This window comes from Convolutriloba macropyga, chromosome 13 (assembly GCF_964194025.1).
Source record: "Convolutriloba macropyga chromosome 13, txConMacr16.3, whole genome shotgun sequence".
Taxonomy (NCBI): domain Eukaryota; kingdom Metazoa; phylum Xenacoelomorpha; order Acoela; family Convolutidae; genus Convolutriloba; species Convolutriloba macropyga.
In genome coordinates this window covers 7,110,655-7,129,848 of record NC_134480.1, presented here as the reverse complement: position 1 = coordinate 7,129,848, position 19,194 = coordinate 7,110,655, and the positions used below count along the sequence as shown (strand labels likewise).

The 19,194-nt window shown below is 38.6% G+C and overlaps 1 protein-coding gene across 7 annotated transcripts in view; it reads left to right on the top strand.

Annotated features, from left to right (window-relative positions):
- Nucleotides 1–19,194, top strand: part of LOC142351457 (uncharacterized) — a 140,586-nt gene that overhangs the window by 34,133 nt on the left and 87,259 nt on the right. For 4 of the 7 annotated variants that reach the window (XM_075403473.1, XM_075403474.1, XM_075403472.1 and 1 more), the window contains exon 3: nucleotides 1,033–1,237. In XM_075403473.1, coding sequence (XP_075259588.1) covers nucleotides 1,033–1,237 — 205 coding nt within the window. Of the gene's footprint in view, nucleotides 1–1,032; nucleotides 1,238–19,194 lie in introns of those variants that run through there. The other 3 variants (XM_075403477.1, XM_075403471.1, XM_075403478.1) reach the window with 2 other exon arrangements.

Sequence of the window (19,194 nt, the reverse complement as noted above, 5' to 3'; positions counted from 1 at the left end):
TTAAAGTTAGATTTCTTAGTTCTAAAGATTGAACTTAGATTTAAAGAAGTCTACCAGACACTAAGTTCAGGACCAAAAATTGACTTTCACTTCGATACGACATTTTTCCTGCAGTATTTGCGGGAACAACACAATGCAACTATTCTAGTCACGATTAGAGTAAAAACACAACGTAAAGTTTTCCACGATCTATTCTGTTTTGTTTCTTAGATACCCCAGGCTACGATGTCATTGGTGTCTAAAACTTTGAGGCAGTGAGCTTAGTTTGAAAGATTGAATGTAGACTTAAAGAAGTGAAAGTGTAGTTTCTTTTACTTGATCTTAGTGTCTGGTAGACTTTAACTAAATATTTAAATCTAAGAAACCTAATTTTAGAGAACCCAGGATACGAATTTTTTGGTCGCTAAAACTTGGAGGCACGTGCAATTAGCATTAGCACGTGCAAACGTGGAGTGCTAAGTTTTGCGGCCCTAAATTAGCGGCCCGCTCGCTGTAAGGAAACATAATTTTTGGCCGAACCCACTACTAATACTATTAACTTCCCATCACAACCTGAAACGAAAGCATTTGGAGGCACTTGGAGCAGAGAAAGATTGAAATAGCTGAAAAACAGGAAAAAAGTTTAAAATTTGCAAAACTGTACTCTTAATTTTAATTAAAGTTCAACCCCCTTCGTACGCTTGGTTCTCTAAATAAGTTAACACATGAATCTTAGCTCCCCTCGGGCCTTGTGCCCAGTAGTCGGGCGCAAGCGCCCTCGTGCCAGGGCACGAAGTCCCTCGGGCCGCTAAGATTCATGTTCTATCATATACTTAGACACTTAATCGGCTGCTTTGCTATCGGAGACGAAACATGTTTGTTTTATTTCAACTCCTGTATATTTTTAAGGAGAGAGCTTTTCTGTCACTAATCTGCAAAATTGTATTCCTAACTTCAAATTCAAATGAAATTCAACACATTTGGACCCTTCACTTTTTTGCACCCAAAATTTTTCCTAACAGGATTTTGATGAAAATGTCTCCAAATTTGCTGAAGTTACGGCTACTCTGGTGGGGTTAACGCCATGGGAACATCAACTGCGGGGGGCGTGAACAATGTGGGCACTGGGGTGGCTAGTTTGTGTTGTGGTCATGGTTCAGACGGGTGTGGGAATCCAAACGTGACAATCTGCCACTGCTGTCGACTCATTTTCGCCACCAATCAGAGTCACCTTATTGACGAACACCTGTCGTCTAAGGTGTGATCCAGTGTGATTATGAATGTTCCCACACGGTTGTTATCGCCACCGAGAAGTTATCAAACTCCGAGGCGAAGCCGAGGTGTTATGATAATTTCGAGGGCGATAACAACCGTGTGGTATTTTTTTGGATCTATTCTGTTTCGCCCCCCCCCAGTGTTTTTTATGACCCCCAATTACAAATTATGCGTTGTTATATGGCACGTTACTATGTACTATATATTAGAAAAAAGCACGTGCGCCTGGGGGTTATAAAAGATTTATGCCCACTAAGCTGGGGGGGGGGGGGGGCGAAACAGAATAGATCCAATTTTTTTAATCAACACCTGTTGCGATCATGTTTGCTTTGTTTACACTACAATTTTATCAAACTGTTTCATCATTAGACTACGAGTTTGTCACCACTCTTTTATCGTCACTGTTTATTAAGTAACAGTGGGGATAAAAGAGTGTGATAAACTCGTAGTCTAATGCTGAAGTGTTTTTCCAGTGTCGATCGGGCATTAAAATTTATTACAATGACAGTTTATTCAACTGCTATTATCGCAACAGGTGTTGATTAATATATATGATTGGAAGTCGTCGTAATATGATTTCTGGTCTATTATACTCTGATTTCTCCTCCTCCCGCCTCCCGCCATCTCAGTTCGGGTAATGAGTATGTCACATTGTAGCCCCCCCCCCCCCCCCCCCCACCCGAAACACAATCCCCTGTTAACTCCAGTAAAGAATGAAATATTTCCCCTACCATTTTTGCTTTTTGAACCAAAGTAGTTACATGACTTTTAGATGACTTCTGAAGCTTCATTTTCCCAAATATTTCGGCGGGAATTGAAGCAGGTTGTGAATACATGACTTTTGCATCTCACTTTCGAAGTGCTTAAAACCGCTCATATCAAACACACCTATAACGAAACAACGTTAATTGTTAATTGTCAGCACTTTCTTCGAATGTGTCTTTTCGACACCATTAATATGTTGATACAGTGGTTCAAAATCGAATTAATAGTTTCGATATTTTGATCAAAATTTGGGAATATCAATCAAAACTCACTACTCCGCCCCGGTAGGCACCCACTGGGAAACCTTTTACGGAGAAGCCCTGAAAACGACTTTTGGAAAACAAAGGGACAAAAATCGACGACTGGACGCCAGTGAAATTTTCAACAAAAATTTGAGGAAGAGTTTCTGCATTTACACTGAGCCACGGAACTTCGAAGGACTTACTGGACAGAAATGACCAGTGCAGTCGAAATAACCCCAAAGCAAGATAAGGGCATATCAAACATATTTTCTGTTGTACAGTTGATATAACTCAGACGGCAATACACCCCCCCCCCCCCCCCACACACACACACACACACACACGCATGTTTCTATCTCTGGTGGTAGGCTAACATTGTGATTTTGAAAACGATTTTTATTTGCTGACCGGAGGTTTCATTGTCACACGACCAATCTCCTGCTAAGTCGATAAATTGAGAAATTGAGCCGGAGGTAATCCAAAACCAGTCTCAAACTCTTAAAAAATTAACTAAAACTGAATGAAAAAGGTTGGAATAACCTAATGGTATTTGTTCTTGCAGCAAGCTCACTGTATCACGCCGTGCAAGCTCTATCCCAGAGAGCACAAAGGCTTTATGAAAAAATTTGGATCTGTTCTGTTTTGGCCTCCCTCCCCTAACTCAGTGGGCTGATATCTTTTACGCCCCCAGGCGCACGTGCTATATTTTTACATAGTAACGTGCTATATAACAACATATAATTTGTAACTGGGGGCGTAAAAAACACTGGGGGGGGGGGGGGGGGACAGAATAGATCCAAAAATTTATTCCGTTCCTGTTTTCAGCTTTAAACCCAATGCTCGAAAAATTCGAGGGGCTTTCCCATTACAGCCCCCCCCCAAGCTTAGTGGTCAGATAACTTATAGCCCCACCAATCATGGTAAATATACCATAATGGTGGGCTATAATTTCACGGAGGGGGCTATAATGGGAAAGACCCAAATGTTGAACAACATGACCGTGACGCAGTTCCTGGCTACTTTTAGAGCTTCTGCGTTTGCTGACGGTATGACACTCTTAAGAGTTTCCTCAAGAGCCACGGGTTTATTGGTGGCAGGCAATTCCTCTAATTTTCCACTTTAAATTGTTCAATTAGCCCAAATGCTCCATTCCACTTCAGCTAATTTTGGCAGCAAAATTTTCCAATATAGGTTTGGGGATCTTTTCCGTTTGTGCCCCCCCCCCCCCCCCCCCCCAGTACGTTATGCTCCCCCCAGTGACAGCTAGCACGTGTCTTTACAAAGTAAATCATTATGTAAAAATATTGCACGTGCGTCTGGGGGTTGCAAATAATGTGCACCCACTAAGCTGGGGGGGGGGGGGGGGGGGGAGAGGGGCACAAACGGAAAAGATCCAGGTTTGGTTATTCAGATGTATAATATTAGTTTTGGATCCATTCCTTTTGTGCCGCCGTCCACTACCCTTAAATGGGCAAATATTATTTGCACCCCCAGACGTGTGTCCTATTATTATATAATGGTTTACTATGTAATGGTACGTGTTCTGTAACTGTTGCTTTTAAACAAACTGGGCGGGGGACGAACGAAAAAGACACCTTATTTCTTTGGACTTTTTCTGTATGAAGCCCCAGTACTTATACCCCCAGCTTACTGGGTGGGTAATATTATTTGCGACCAAGGGACTCACGTGCCATATTTGTTCATAATGATAATTTTGTAGTGGTCCGTAAATGGGGGTTGCAGAGAGAGTACTGAAGAGAGGGGATGGTGAGTTAAATTGTTCTAACCACCCCCACAACATATAATCTCTAGTATATGAACAAGTTTCCATTTGTAGAAAAATTGAGAGTGAGACAGTGCACTTCCATTTTAGGTACAGATATAAGAAATCAAAGTTTACAATTATCAGTTATTCAGGTTCATTATCTACCGGGGGAACAGGAGAGGGCTATCGGTGCAAATTATTTTACTTTCCCCTTGCGCGGACGGCTAGCGTGCCTTGGCCGACTGTCACTTAATAGAATAAAGCATAATAGCTTGTGATATCGTTGCTTGCTAAGGTGAGAAATGTTTGCCTAGACAGGTTAAGGATGGTTTTGACGTTGAGTCGGACTCTAGAATATTCATATCACGAATCAATCACGCGGATTCAATTGGCATCAAATTTTCTCTTTATGCTTAAGATTCCGTGATTTCTACAGTTAGTTCATTACATTGAAAAATTATCTGAAAAACTTGTTCACTTCGTGTTCAATGAAAACTAACGTCACTTCTGAGTTCACACAAAAATTAATAATATGCCCCACGAATTAATAATATGCCCCATAATAAATATTAAAGTACAGCGACAAAAGTTTTCCGTCATTCCGGCTGTACTGATTAGGGTAGATGACAAAAGTAACCGGATTTCGGATCTACTCTGTTCCTCCCTCCCCAATAATTTCAATGCCCAAACGATGGTTTCCGTTTGCTCCTTTGCCCCCGCTTAACGGGTGCACCGTAATTGCACACCTTTTGGGCTTGATTTCTGATTTCTGGTCCATGATGGTACAAGGCCAAAGTGCAGAAGGCATAGTCTCTTGCTGCAGCCCGTTGTGGCATGCTGAGGTATGACGCTGCCGTCAGACTGAAAATGTGTTCGGATCCCTCCATTAGCGGGAAACCATAGAGAACGTCCACGCATTCTCTATGTCTTGCGAGCTTTGGCATAGCGGCGCGCACCAAAAAAGTGAAAGTAATTTTACCTCGTGATGCTCCTGCTTCCCATGTTTAGATAGGAGGTGTCGTCAAACTGTAAACGTTTTCACACTGAACAATACTCTAACGAAACATAGCAAAGGTTCACACATTAATCAGGTGGCATCAAACGCCAGTTGACTTCAAGCGGAAAACTCCGTGATTTATGGAGTAACTCTGCTAAAATTCCACAATAAAAGTTTAAAAAACTTCTGTTTCCTGAATGGTTGGCTCACGTCTAAAGTTACCACTAAAGTCCACCAAATCACAGTTAATGCCAAATTTGTAGACTTCATTAAAGGGATTTCATACACTCGTTTTAGAAGATTACAAAGCTCTGCAGAGGCAGATTTCAAAATGCTCGAAGTTTTTCATTCAAAATCAAGAAAACGCCTTCCTTGCGTTTTTCTCATTTTTTACGATCAAGTTTTCAAACGTGTGTCAAGCCACATATTACGTGACTCTGTAGATGAGGTTCGATTTTTTGATGTTGTTTAGCACCAAGATACATATAAATTGAGTATAAATTGAGATGAAGGAATATTGTGCTTCGAGTATAAAAAGAATCATTCGCTTGTTAGTTTTCTTTCAATCGCTTGTGAACTAAAGTAATTAATTGCTTTTACTTGACTTCCAGATTTTGCGCTCTGATTTTCGACCGTGGCAGTTAATGTCAAACACATATTTAATGAAAAACGGTTTTTGTTAACCGTTGAAAAATCTTCGGTGCTTTTCTACACCATAAAAATGTTGTTGCAAAAGGCCGCGAACAAATAGAACGTGTTAAGGGTTGCAGTTTTTTATTGAATGTGTAGAATACCTATCAACAATTCCTACCCGGTCTTGGTACTTACCACTCAAAAAACTATTTCACGGGACATTCCTGAAAACGATTTTCCAAAGCAGAGAAAAAGTGGGCGACCGTTATTTACAAAATTTGAGAGAAACTTGCTAAAATAGCCCTCAACACGAGAACTTAAACGGACTTGCAAAGCGAAAATAACAGACTAAAGGTTCAGCAAACCCAATAAAAAATAGGTGAATGACAAATTTTCGTTTTGTTTCAACGTTGGTACAACTTAAGAGAGAATCTACTGCCATCTTTTAATTTGTTGCCCTAGTCAAACCAAATTTTATTAAGAAGATTCATTGTCACTTGACTATCTTCTGCTTAAGCTATTATTTTGGGCCAAAACGTTCCTCGAAACTCAACCAAAAAAAAATTCTATGTCTTATTGTTATTTATTTTTGTTGATTGTAATCCGTATCACACCTGGCTGCTTCACTCCCCCAAAAAACAACAAATATATCAAAGAAAAAATCTATTTGCTCACCATTTTCAGCCTCAAACACAACGCTTAAAACGTTAGGAAAAATCAGAGAACAGTGTCTGTTAAAGAAATTTTTTGGCAACAAAAACAATTATTTTGTTTGACAGAGTGCGCGGAACAACTTTTTTCCCAGTCATTGCCCAAAAGAACACCAAGCCATTTAAAGCTCATTAACTAACTGAGGAGCTCCTTAAGAGAACATCCAAGCAAACTGTTATAAGCACACACAAGCAATAGTACACTGACATCGTTACACTGCAGCTTTGCAGGGTTAGATAGGAATGAACTGCCATTATGTGTATGTTTTCACACTGCCATACTCTAGATAACATATAGAGGTTTAGCAGATTATCAGCTATGTATGATCAAAGTGTACGGGACTAGGGGATGGGTAATAGTACAATTATACTACTCGTCCACGGACTTGAATTCTTGTGCTTGTTGGTACAAGGCCAACCACCAGAAAAAGGCATTATAATTTGTTGCATCCCGGCTTGGGATGCTGAGATGTGACCTTACTGTGTTCAAATCCCTCCCCTCGTCAGAAAATATAGCGAACGTTCATACATCAATTAGGTGGCCTCAAAGGCTTTTAAGTTTTTCTTTCAAGCAAAACAGTTTTTTTTCCGCAGCTACTCTAATTAGAGTTTGTTACCTGGACAACTCATCTCAAAATCTTGCTGATTTTGTATTCCGAAAAAATCAGTTCACACCAAATTTCAGTCGAAAATCATGCCAGTTCTTTTACCACTCCCAACTACATGTGATATTTATCGTATAAAAAATCTTTTGAGTTAAAAGTCAGACTATAGAAGTCCATTTCAAGTTTTTACATACAAACTGAGAGAAGTAAAATGTACAACTATCAGTTAATGAGGGCCAGAGCCAACAGGCGAGGGAATTAATGGTACAAATTAAACTACTTGCCCAGGGCCTTGATGTCAACAACGCCACGTATCAGAAAAAATATTTTACTTCGTTATACTGCTGCTTAGCATGGTTAGAGAGGAAATTACCGTCAAAATGTGTATGTTTTCCCACTGAGTCAGACTTTAGATGACACATGGAGTTTTAAATGAATATATGTGGTTGCCAGTTAAAGTCCACGCGGCGAGAGATGCTCAATTGTGCAATCAAACCACTCGCACGCGGCCTAGACGTATGTTGCACGTTGGCTTAATTTCACGCACCAGAAGAAAGCTTTATATCTTGTTGCGTGTTCTCTTAGAATGCCGAGATATGAAATTACTGTCAACTTTAAATTTGTGTTCACATCCCTCCAATCGTTACAAACAAAAACAAACATTCACACACACATCAGGCTGCCGCGAAAGTTATCAAATTTTTTCTTCAAGCAAAAGAATCTTTGATTTCGGCATTTGTTACTGTTCTTTAATTTAATTTCATGGCCAACCCTTCTCAACAGATTGCTCAATTGATTTTTTTCAAGCAAACGAGTATGTGATTTCCGCAGTTATTTCTCTTTATTTTATTTACACGGACAAACCATTTCAACAGATTGCTCATTTTGGGTTTCGAGAAAACTCAAGCCCCAGATAAATTGAGTCCAAAATCATGCCCCAAATTTTTGACCTTCCCCGTTATATGAATTTTTTCTTGCGTAAAAATCCATTTGAGTAAAGAGTGTGAAAATGACTGTCCTTTTCGAATTTTTTATACAGGTTCAGGGATGTAAATTTTACCATTATTAGTTAATGAGGGTCATAATCCACGGTCGGAATGTGAATAATGGTACAAAATGTTTTTTTGCCTGTGGCTTCGATGCTCCTGTTGCACGGTGGCCTCAAACTTTTTCTTCGAAGAAATCAAATTTTTCCCTCAAGCAAAACAGTCTGTGATTTCTTTAATTTTTTTACATGGACAACCCATCTCAACAATTTGCTCAATTCATTTTTCGAGAAAACTCAGGCCCCAGAAAAATTCAATCCAAAATCATGCCACAAATCTTTGAGCCCTCCCCCAATACATGTAATATTAATCGCGTAAAAGATCTTGAGTAAATAGTGTGAGTATGACTATGTCTTTTTCAAAGTTTATATACAAGTTTAGGGATGTTAAGTTTACCATTATCAGTTTATGAAAGTAATAGTCCACGGGCGAGACGGTAATAAAGGTTGCACGCGGCATTGAAGTCTGGAGTGCCTTGGTACAAACCACGTATCAGAAAAATGTGGTACCTCAAACAGTACTGCTTCGCGTTGTTAGACAAGAATACACCGTCAAAACCTGGACGTTTTCACACTTGGTCATGCTCTAGATAACATATGCAGGTCAAAAGATTATCTTTTGTATTGGGTCAAAGTCTACGCGTCGGCAGATGGGCAAAGGTACATTTTTACCTCTTAGGGATGGTCTTGACGTCTGTTGCACGTTGGCGCAATTCCAAACACCAGAAGAAAGCGTTATCTCTTAATGTGTGAACTCTTAGAGTACGGAGATGTGAAATTACTGTAAATTATTGATTTGTTTTCACATCCCTGCAATCATTAGAAAACAAAAGCGAACATTCACACATTATTCAGGCGGCCGCCAAAACTATCAAATTTTTTCTTCAAGCAAAAGAGTGATTTCCGCTGTTACTGTTCTTTGTTTTATTCACATGATCAACCCATCTCAACAGTTTGTTCACTTCGTGTTTCGAGAGAACTCAGGCCCCAGAATAGTTCAACTCAATATCTTGCCTCAGATCATTGACCAGTCAACCACTACATGTAAGTTTTTTTGCGCAAAAAATCTTTTGTAAATAGTGTAAATGTGACTGTCTTTTTCATATTTTATATACGGGTTGAAGAATGTTAAGTTTACCATTATAGTTAATGTGTGTAATACTCAACGGGCGAGGCAGGAATAATGGAACAAATTGGACTCTTTGCACGCAGCACTGATGTCTGGAGTGATTGACATAACTCCACGCATCAGAGAAACCTGGTAACTGAAAACATTGATGCTTCGCTTTGTTAGACGGAAATACACCATCACAATTTTGATGTTTTCACACTGGGTTATAGTCTAGATAACAAATGCAGGATTAAAGGATTATCTGTTGTGATGGATCAAAGTTCAAGCGGCTGGAGATAGGCAATGGGACAATTATAGCGCTTGCACGCGGCCTTGACTTCTGGTTCGCGCTGGCACAATTAAGCACACCAGAAAAAAGCGTTTTACTTTGTTGCGTGTCCTCTTAGAGTGCCAAGATGTGAAATTACTGTAAATTTTTTATTTGTTTTCACATCCCTGCAATCGCCAGAAAACAAAAACGAACATTCACACATTAATCAGGCGGCCACCAAAAATATCGAAATTTTTCTTCAAGCAAAAGAGTGGTTTCCGCTGTTACTGTTCTTTATTTTATTCACATGGACAATCCATCTCAACAGTTTGTTCAATTCGTGTTTCGAGAGAACTCAAGCCCCAGAAAAGTTCAACTCAATATCTTGCCCCAAATCATTGACCAATCAACCACTACATGTAAGAAGTTTTTTGCGCAAAATATCTTTTGTAAATAGTGTAATTGTGACTGTCTTTTTCATATTTTGTAAACGAGTTGAAGAATGTTAAGTTTACCATTATAGTTAATGCGTGTAATAGTCAACGGGCGAGGCAGGAATAGTGGAACAAATTAGACTCTTTGCACGCAGCACTGATGTCTGGAGTGCCTTGACATAACTCCACGCATCAGAGAAACCTGGTAACTCAAAACAGTGTTGCTTCGCTTTGTTAGACGGAAATACACCCTCAAAGTTTTGATGTTTTCACACTGGTTCATACTTTAGATAACAAACGCAGGATTAAAGGATTATCTGTTGTATTGGATCAAAGTTCAAGCGGCTGGAGATAGGCAATGTGACAATTGTAGCGCTTGCACGCGGCCTTGACTTCTGATGCTCGCTGGCACAATTAAGCGCACCAGAAAAAAGCGTTATACTTTGTTGCGTGTCCTCTTAGAGTGCCAAGATGTAAAATTACTGTGAATTTTTGATTTGTTTTCACATCCCCGCAATCGCTAGAAAACAAAAACAAACATTCACACATTAATCAGGCAGCCGCCAAAATTAACAAATTTTTTCTCCAAGCAGAAGAGTGATTTCCGCTGTTACTGTTCTTTTTTTATTCACAGGGACAACCCATCTCAACAGTTTGTTCACTTCGTGTTTCGAGAGAATTTAAGCCCCAGAAAAGTTCAACTCAATATCTTGCCTCAAGTCATTGACCAATCAACCACTACATGTATGTTTTTTTGCGCAAAAAATCTTTTGAAAATAGTGTAAATGTGACTGTCTTTTTCACATTTTGCATACGGGTTGAAGATTGTTAAGTTTACCATTATAGTCAATGTGAGTAAAACTCAACGGGCGAGGCAGGAATAATGGAACAAATTGGACTCTTTGCACGCAGCACTGATGTCTGGAGTGCCTTGACATAACTCCACGCATCAGAGAAACCTGGTAACTCAAACACTTTTGCTTCGCTTTGTTCGACGGAAATACACCGTCAAAATTTTGATGTTTCACACTGGGTCATACTCTAGACAACAAATGCAGGATTAAAAGATTATCTGTTGTGATGGAGCAAAATTCAAGCGGATGGAGATAGGCAATGGGACAATTATAGCGCTTGCACGCGGCCTTGACTTCTGATTTGCGCTGGCACAATTAAGCGCCCCAGAAAAAAGCATTATACGTTGTTGCGTGTCCTCTTAGAGTGCCAAGATATGAAATTACGGTCAATTTTGATTTGTTTTCTCAATCTTCCAATTGCTAGAATTAAAACGGAACATTAACAGCTAAATCAAGCTGCCACCAAAATTTAAATTTTTTCTTCAAGCAAAAGAGTAGGTGATTTCCGCAGTTATTGTTTTTTATTTTTTTACATGGCCAACCCATTTCAACAGTTTGCTCATTTCGTGTTTCAAGAATACTCATGCCCCAGAAAAATTGAGTCCAAAATTGTGCCTCAAATCTATGACCCCCCCTATGTTCAAAATTTCTTGCGTGAAAATCATTTGAGGAAAAAGTGCGAATATGACTGTCCTTTTCTAAGTTTATATACAAGTTGAGGGATGTAAAGTTTAACATTATTAGTTAATGAGGGTCATAATCTACGGCCGGGGTGTGAATAATGGTACAAATTTTTCTTTTGTCTGCGGCAGTGATGTCTGGAGTGCCTTGGCATGACACCACGCATCAGAAAAACACTGTATGTTGAGCAATGCTGCTTCACAATGTTAGACAGGAATACACCGTCAAAGTTTGCATGTTTTCACAGTGGTCATACTCTAGGGTCATATGCAGGGTTAAGAAATTATCTGTTGTCTTGGGTCAAAGACCTCGCGGCAAGAGATGCTCAATTGTGCAATTAAACCACTTGCACGCGGCCTAGACCTCTGTTGCACGCTGGCTTAATTCCACACACCAGAAGAAAGCGTTATATCTTGTTGCGTGTCCCCATATTATGCTGAATTATGTAATTATTATCAATTTTTTATTAGTGTTCACATCCCTTCAATCGTTGGAAACAAAAACGAATATTCACACATACATCAGGCTGGCGCTGAAGTTATCAAATTTTTTCCTCAAGCTAAAGAATCTTTGAATTCGGCTTTTTTTACTGTTCTTTAATTTATTTTCATTGCCAACCCATCTCAACAGTTTATTCAATTCGTATTTCGATAAAACTCAGGCCCCAGAAAAGTTCAGTACGAAATCATGCTGGAAATCGTTGAGCTTCGCCTCACTAAATTTAATGTTTATTGCTTTAAAAGTCTTTTGAGTAAATAGTGTGACTATAACTGTTCTTTTCAAAGCTTATATACAGGCTGAGGGATGTAAAGTTTACCATTTTCAGTGAATGAGGTTCATTGTCACAGGACGGGGCAGGAATAATGGCACAAAATATTCTACTTGCCCTCGGTATTGATGTTCGGATTGCCTTGGCACAACAACAAGCATCAGAAAAACAATGATTCAATTAAACCACTTGCACACGGCCTTGCACGTTGACACAGTTTGACACACGTGAAGAAAGCCTTATATCTTGTTGCGTGTCTTCTTAGAAGGCCGAGAAATGAAATTTTTGTCAAATTTTTCATTTGAGTTAACACCCCTCCAATCGCTAGAAGTAGGAACGAACATTCAAATGGACTGCAAAATTATCAAACGTTTTCTTTAAGCAAAAAATCTTTATTTCCTGTAACTTTGCTTAAATTTGGTAGCCTTCACGTCTCTTCTGGACAAATTGCTCAATTCGTGTGCCACGGTAAATCGAGTCAAGGCAAAATTCAATCCGAATTGGTTCTTCAAATAACAGACAATTACCCTTTACCTGTTTAATTTCGAGTTTTTGGATTATATTGGCATCAAGCTCCTCTAAAAAATTTTGCGCCCCAAACATGTTCTACAGTGTTTTTATTAGCCTTAAGGCAATCATGGGAAGTTGCCCTCCCTGCTCCAAAACATGTAATTTCTGTTGAAAATTAGTTCTCGGGGGAGTGAGTCTTAGAGTGTCCATTTCAAATTTTGTATATATATATATATATATATATATATATATATATATATTGAAGATCTAAAAAGTGCAGTTATCAACTAATCAGGGTCATAGCGCACTTCGCGAAGTATTCAATGGTACATTTTCCACTAGTTGCCCGCGGTCTTGATGTATTGCAAAGCCTTGGCATAACCGCGCACCTCGTAATGCTCCTGCTCCCCATGCTTAGATAGGAGGTTCCGTCAAACGGTGAACGTTTTCACACTGATTAATACTCTAGATTACATAGAAAAGGTTCACACATTAATCAAGCGGCATCAAACGTGAACAAAAATGTCTTCAAGCGGAAAATTCAGGAAATAATTGCTCTCCTCGTAGATCTGAAATTCTCTCTCAATCACAATTTCAAGCAGCTGAACTCAATTGGCGGCAACTTAATACTAAAAGTCAAAAGAAAAGTGCGCAGAAACTTTTCCTTTTAAATCTTGATAGCGGTAAATGATAGCCTCTAGTGTCGTAATTTAGGCTCCCCCGACTGAAGCAGGCTAAAGATGTTTAGAGCTCTCACTCATTGTTCGAGAGCAATTCTTCCGACTTTCATTCTCTTAAGTTTTATAGTTTAACTGTGCTAAAATTTATTGCTCAAAAATCATTTGAAAAAAAAAATTGTTTCTTGAAGGATTGGCTCACTGCTGAAGTTTATAATAATTTTCATCAATCTACAAACAACTAAGTGGAACTCGGTTAATGCCACATTTGGATGGAGACTCCGTCAAAAGAAATTTTATAAACATATGCGTTTTTTAAGAATACAAAACTCCGCAGCGGTAGATTTCAAAAGTCTAGACGTTTTTCATTCGAAATCAGGAAGTCGACTTCCTTGCGTTTTTGTGATTATATTACAATCAAGCGTTCAAGTTTGTGCAAAGCGACATATTACGTGATTCTGTAGTTGAGGTTCAGTATTTTAATGTTATTTTGTATACGGGTTGAAGAATGTTAAGTTTACCATTGTAGATAATGTGTGTAATACTCAACGGGCGAGGCAGGAACAATGGAACAAATTAGACTCTTTGCACGCAACACTGATGTCTGAAGTGCCTTGACATAACTCCACGCATCAGAGAAACCTGGTAACTGAAAACATTGTTGCTTCGCTTTGTTAGACGGGAATACGCCGTCAAAATTTTGATGTTTCATACTAGGTCATACTTTAGATAACAAACGCAGGATTAAAGGATTATCTGTTGTATTGGATCAAACTTCAAGCGGCTGGAGATAGGCAATGGTACTATTATAGCGCTTGCACGCGGCCTTGACTTCTGATGCGCGCTGGCACAATTAAGCGCAACAGAAAAAAGCATTATACTTTGTTGCTTGTCCTCTTAGAGTGCCAAGATAAAAAATTACTGTCAATTTTTGATTTGTTTTCTCAATCTTCCAATTGCTATAAACAAAACGGACGATTAACAACTAAATCAAGCTGCCACCAAAATATAAATTTTTTCTTCAAGCAAATTAGTAGGTGATTTCCGTAGTTATTGTTTTTTATTTTTTTTTACATGGCCCACCCATTTCAACAGTTTGCTCATTGCGTGTTCCAAGAATACTCATGCCCCAGAAAAATTGAGTCCAAAATTATGCCTCAAATCTGTGACCCCCCACTATGTTTAAAATTTCTTGCGTAAAAATCATTTGAGTAAACAATGCGATTATGACTGTCCTTTTCTAAGTTCATATACAGGTTGAGGGATGTAAAGTTTACCATTATCAGTTAATGGGGGTCATAACCTACGGCCGGGGTGTGAATAACGGTACAAATTTTTCTTTTGTCTGCGGCAGTGATGTCTGGAGTGCCTTGGCATAACACCACTCATCAGAAGAACACTATGTTGAACAATGCTGCTTCACAATGTTAGACAGGAATACACCGTCAAAGTTTGCATGTTTTCACAGTGGGTCATACTCTAGGGTCATATGCAGGGTTAAGAGATTATCTGTTGTCTTGGGTCAAAGACCACGCGGCAAGAGATGCTCAATTGTGCAATTAAACCACTTGCACGCGGCCTAGACTTCTGTTGCACGTTGGCTTAATTCCAGACACCAGAAGAAAGCGTTATATCTTGTTGCGTGTCCCGATATTATGCTGCGATATGGCATTATTATCAATTTTTTATTTGTTGTCACATCACTCCAATCGTTGGAAACAAAAACGACCATTCACACATCAGGCTGCCGCTAAAGTTATGAAATTTGTTCTTCAAGCAAAAGAATCTTTGATTTCGGCATTTGTTACTATTCTTCAATTTACTTTCATGGCCAACACATCTCAACAGTTTGCTCAATTCGTGTTTCGATAAAACACAAGGACCCAGAAAAATTCAGTCCGAAATCATGCTGGAAATCATTGAGCTTCATCTCACTAATTTTAATATTTACTGCTTTAAAAGTCTTTTGAGTAAATAGTGTGACTATAACTGTTCTTTTCAAAAATTATATACAAGCTGAAGGATGTAAATTTTACCATTTTCAGTTAATGAGGTACATTGTCACAGGATGGGGCAGGAGTAATGGCAGAAAATATTTTACTTGCCCTCTGTATTGATGTCCGGATTGCCTTGCTGACCACCACGCATCAGAAAAACAAGGGTTCAATTAAACCACTTGCGCGCGTCCTTGACTTCTGTTTCATGTTGGATTAATTCCATACACCAGAATAAAGCGTTATATCTTGTTGCGTGTCCCCGTATTATGCTGAGATATGAAATTATTATCAATTTTCTATTTGTATTCACATCCCTCCAAGCGTTAGAAACAAAAACGACCATTCGCACGTACATCAAGCTGCCGCTAAAGTTATCAAATTTTTTCAATCAAAAGAATCTTGAATTCGGCATTTGTTACTGTTCTTTAATTTATTTTCATGGCCAACCATCTCAACAATTTGCTCATTTGGTGTTTCGATAGAAATCGGGCCCCAGAAAAGTTCAGCCCTTAATCATCTGGAAATCATTGAGCTTCGCCTCACTAAATTTAATATTTTTGCTTTAAAAGTCTTTTGAGTGAATAGTGTGACTATAACTGTTCTTTTCAAAGCTTATATACAGGCTGAGGGATGTAAAGTTTACCATTTTCAGTTAATGAGGTTCATTGTCACAGGATGGGGCAGGAATAATGGCACAAAATATTCTACTTGACCTCGGTATTGATGTCCGGATTGCCTTGGCACAACAACACGCATCAGAAAAACAATGATTCAATTAAACCACTTGCACACGGCCTTGACTTCTGTTGCACGTTGACATAGTTTGACACAAGTGAAGAAATTCCTTATATCTTGTTGCGTGTCTTCGTAGAAGGCCGAGACATGAAAATATAGTCAAACTTTTAATTTGAGTTCACATCTCTCCAGTCGCTAGAAGTAGGAACGAACATTCAAATGGACTGCAAAATTATTTAACTTTTTCTTCAAGCAAAAAACCTTTATTTTCTGTAACTCTGCTTAAACTTGGTAGCCTGCAAGTCTCTTCTGGACAATTTGCTCAATTTGTGTTCCACGGTAAATCAGGTCAAGGCAAAGTTCAATCCGAAATGGTTCTTCAAATCGCAGACAATTACCCATTACTTGTTTAATTTTGAGTTTTTTGAGTCATCATTATAGTGGCATCATGCTCCTCTAAAAAATTTTGCGCCCCAAACATGTTCTACAGTGTTTTTTATTAGCCTTAAGGCAATCCTGTGACTGGAAGTTGCCCTCCCTGCTCCCAAAACATGTAATTTTTCTGGAAAAATATTTTCCGGGGGAGTGAGTCTGAGAGTGTCCTTTTCAAATTTTGTATATATGTATATATAAATATATATATATATTTATATATATATATATATATATATATATATATATATATATATATATATACATATATAATATATATATATATTTGAAGAAGTAAAATGTGCAGTTATCAACTACTCAGGGTCATAGCGCACGGCGCGAAGATTTTAATGGTGCCATTTCCACTAGTTGCCCGCGGTCTTGATGTATTGCGAAGCCTTGGCATGACCGCGCATCAAAAAAAAGTATTTTACCTCGTAATACTCCTGCTCCCCATGCTTAGATAGGAGGTTTCGTCAAACGGTGAACGTTTTCACACTGATCAATGCTCTAGATTACATAGAAAAGGTTCACATATTAATCACGCGGCATCAAACGCCACAAAATGTCTTCAAGCGGAAAACTCAGGGATTAATTGCTCTCCTCGTAGATATGAAATTCTCTATCAATCACAATTTCAAGCAGCTGAACTCAATTGGCGGCAATTTAATACTAACAGTCAAAAGAAAAGTGCCACAAATCATTGAGACATGAAATTATTGTCAAATTTTTAATTTGAGTTCACATCTCTCCAATCGCTAGAGGTAGGAACGAACATTCAAATGGACTGCAAAATTATCAAACTTTTTCTTCAAGCAAAAAATCTTTATTTCCTGTAACTCTGCTTAAACTTGGTAGCCTGCAAGTCTCTTCTGGACAATTTGCTCAATTTGTGTTCCACGGTAAATCAGGTCAAGGCAAAGTTCAATCCGAAATGGTTCTTCAAATCGGAGACAATTACCCGTTACTTGTTTAATTTCGAGTTTTTTGAGTCATCATTATAGTGGCATCATGCTCCTCTAAAAAATTTTGCGCCCCAAACATGTTCTACAGTGTTTTTTATTAGCCTTAAGGCAATCCTGTGACTGGAAGTTGCCTCCATGCTCCAAAACATGTAATTTTTGTTGAAAAATTTTTTTCGGGGGAGTGAGTCTGAGAGTGTCCTTTTCAAATTTTGTATATATGTATATATATATATATATATATATATATATATAATATATATATATATTTGAAGAAGGAAAATGTGCAGTTATCAACAACTCAGGGTCATAGCGCACAGCACGAATATTTTATTGGTACAATTTCCACTAGATGCCCGCGGTCTTGATGTATTGCGAAGCCTTGGCATGACAGCGCACCAGAAAAAGGAAAAGTATTTCACCTCGTAATACTCCTGCTCCCCATGCTTAGATAGGAGGTTCCGGCAAACGGTGAACGTTTTCACACTGATCAATACTCTTGATTACATAGAAAAGGTTCACACATTAATAACGCGGCATCAAACTTAAATTTGGTAGCCTGCAAGTCTCTTCTGGACAAATTGCTCAAACGGTGCTCCACGGTAAATCAAGTCAAGGCAAAGTTCAATACGAATTGTTCTTCAAATCACAGACAATTACCCGTTACTTGTTTAATTCGAGTTTTTGGAGTCATCATTATAGTGGCATCAAGCTCCTCTAAAAAATTTTGCGCCCCAAACATGTTCTACAGTGTTTTTTATTAGCCTTAAGGCAATCCTGTGACTGGAAGTTGCCCTCCATGCTCCAAAACATGTAATTTTTTGTTGAAAAATTTTTTTTCGGTGGAGTGAGTCTGAGAGTGTCCTTTTCAAATTTTCTATATATGTATATATAAATATATATATATATATATATATATATATATATATATATATTTGAAGAAGGAAAATGTGCAGTTATCAACAACTCAGGGTCATAGCGCACAGCACGAATATTTTATTGGTACAATTTCCACTAGATGCCCGCGGTCTTGATGTATTGCGAAGCCTTGGCATGACAGCGGACCAGAAAAAGGAAAAGTATTTCACCTCGTAATACTCCTCCTCCCCATGCTTAGATAGGAGGTTCCGGCAAACGGTGAACGTTTTTCACACTGATCAATACTCTTGATTACATAGAAAAGGTTCACACCTTAATAACGCGGCATCAAACGCCAACAAAAATGTCTTCAAGCGGAAAAATAAGGGATTAATTGCTCTCCTCGTAGATCTGAAACTCTCTATCAATCACAATTTCAAGCAGCTGAACTCAATTGGCGGCAATTTAATACTAAAAGTCAAAAGAAAAGTGCGCCAAAATCATTGAGACATGAAATTATTGTCAAATTTTCAATTCGAGTTCTCATCTCTCCAATCGCTAGAAGTAGGAACGAACATTCAAATGGACTGCAAAATTATCAAACTTTTTCTTCAAGCAAAAAATCTTTATTTCCTGTAACTCTGCTTAAACTTGGTAGCCTGCTAGTCTCTTCTGGACAAATTGCTCAATTCGTGTTCCACGGTAAATCAGGTCAAGGCAAACTTCAATCTGAAGTGGTTCAAATCACAGACAATTACCCGTTACTTGTTAATTTCGAGTTTTTGGAATCATCATTATAGTGGCATCATGCTCCTCTAAAAAAATTTGCGCCCCAAACATGTTCTACAGTGTTTTTTATTAGCCTTAAGGCAATCCTGTGACTGGAA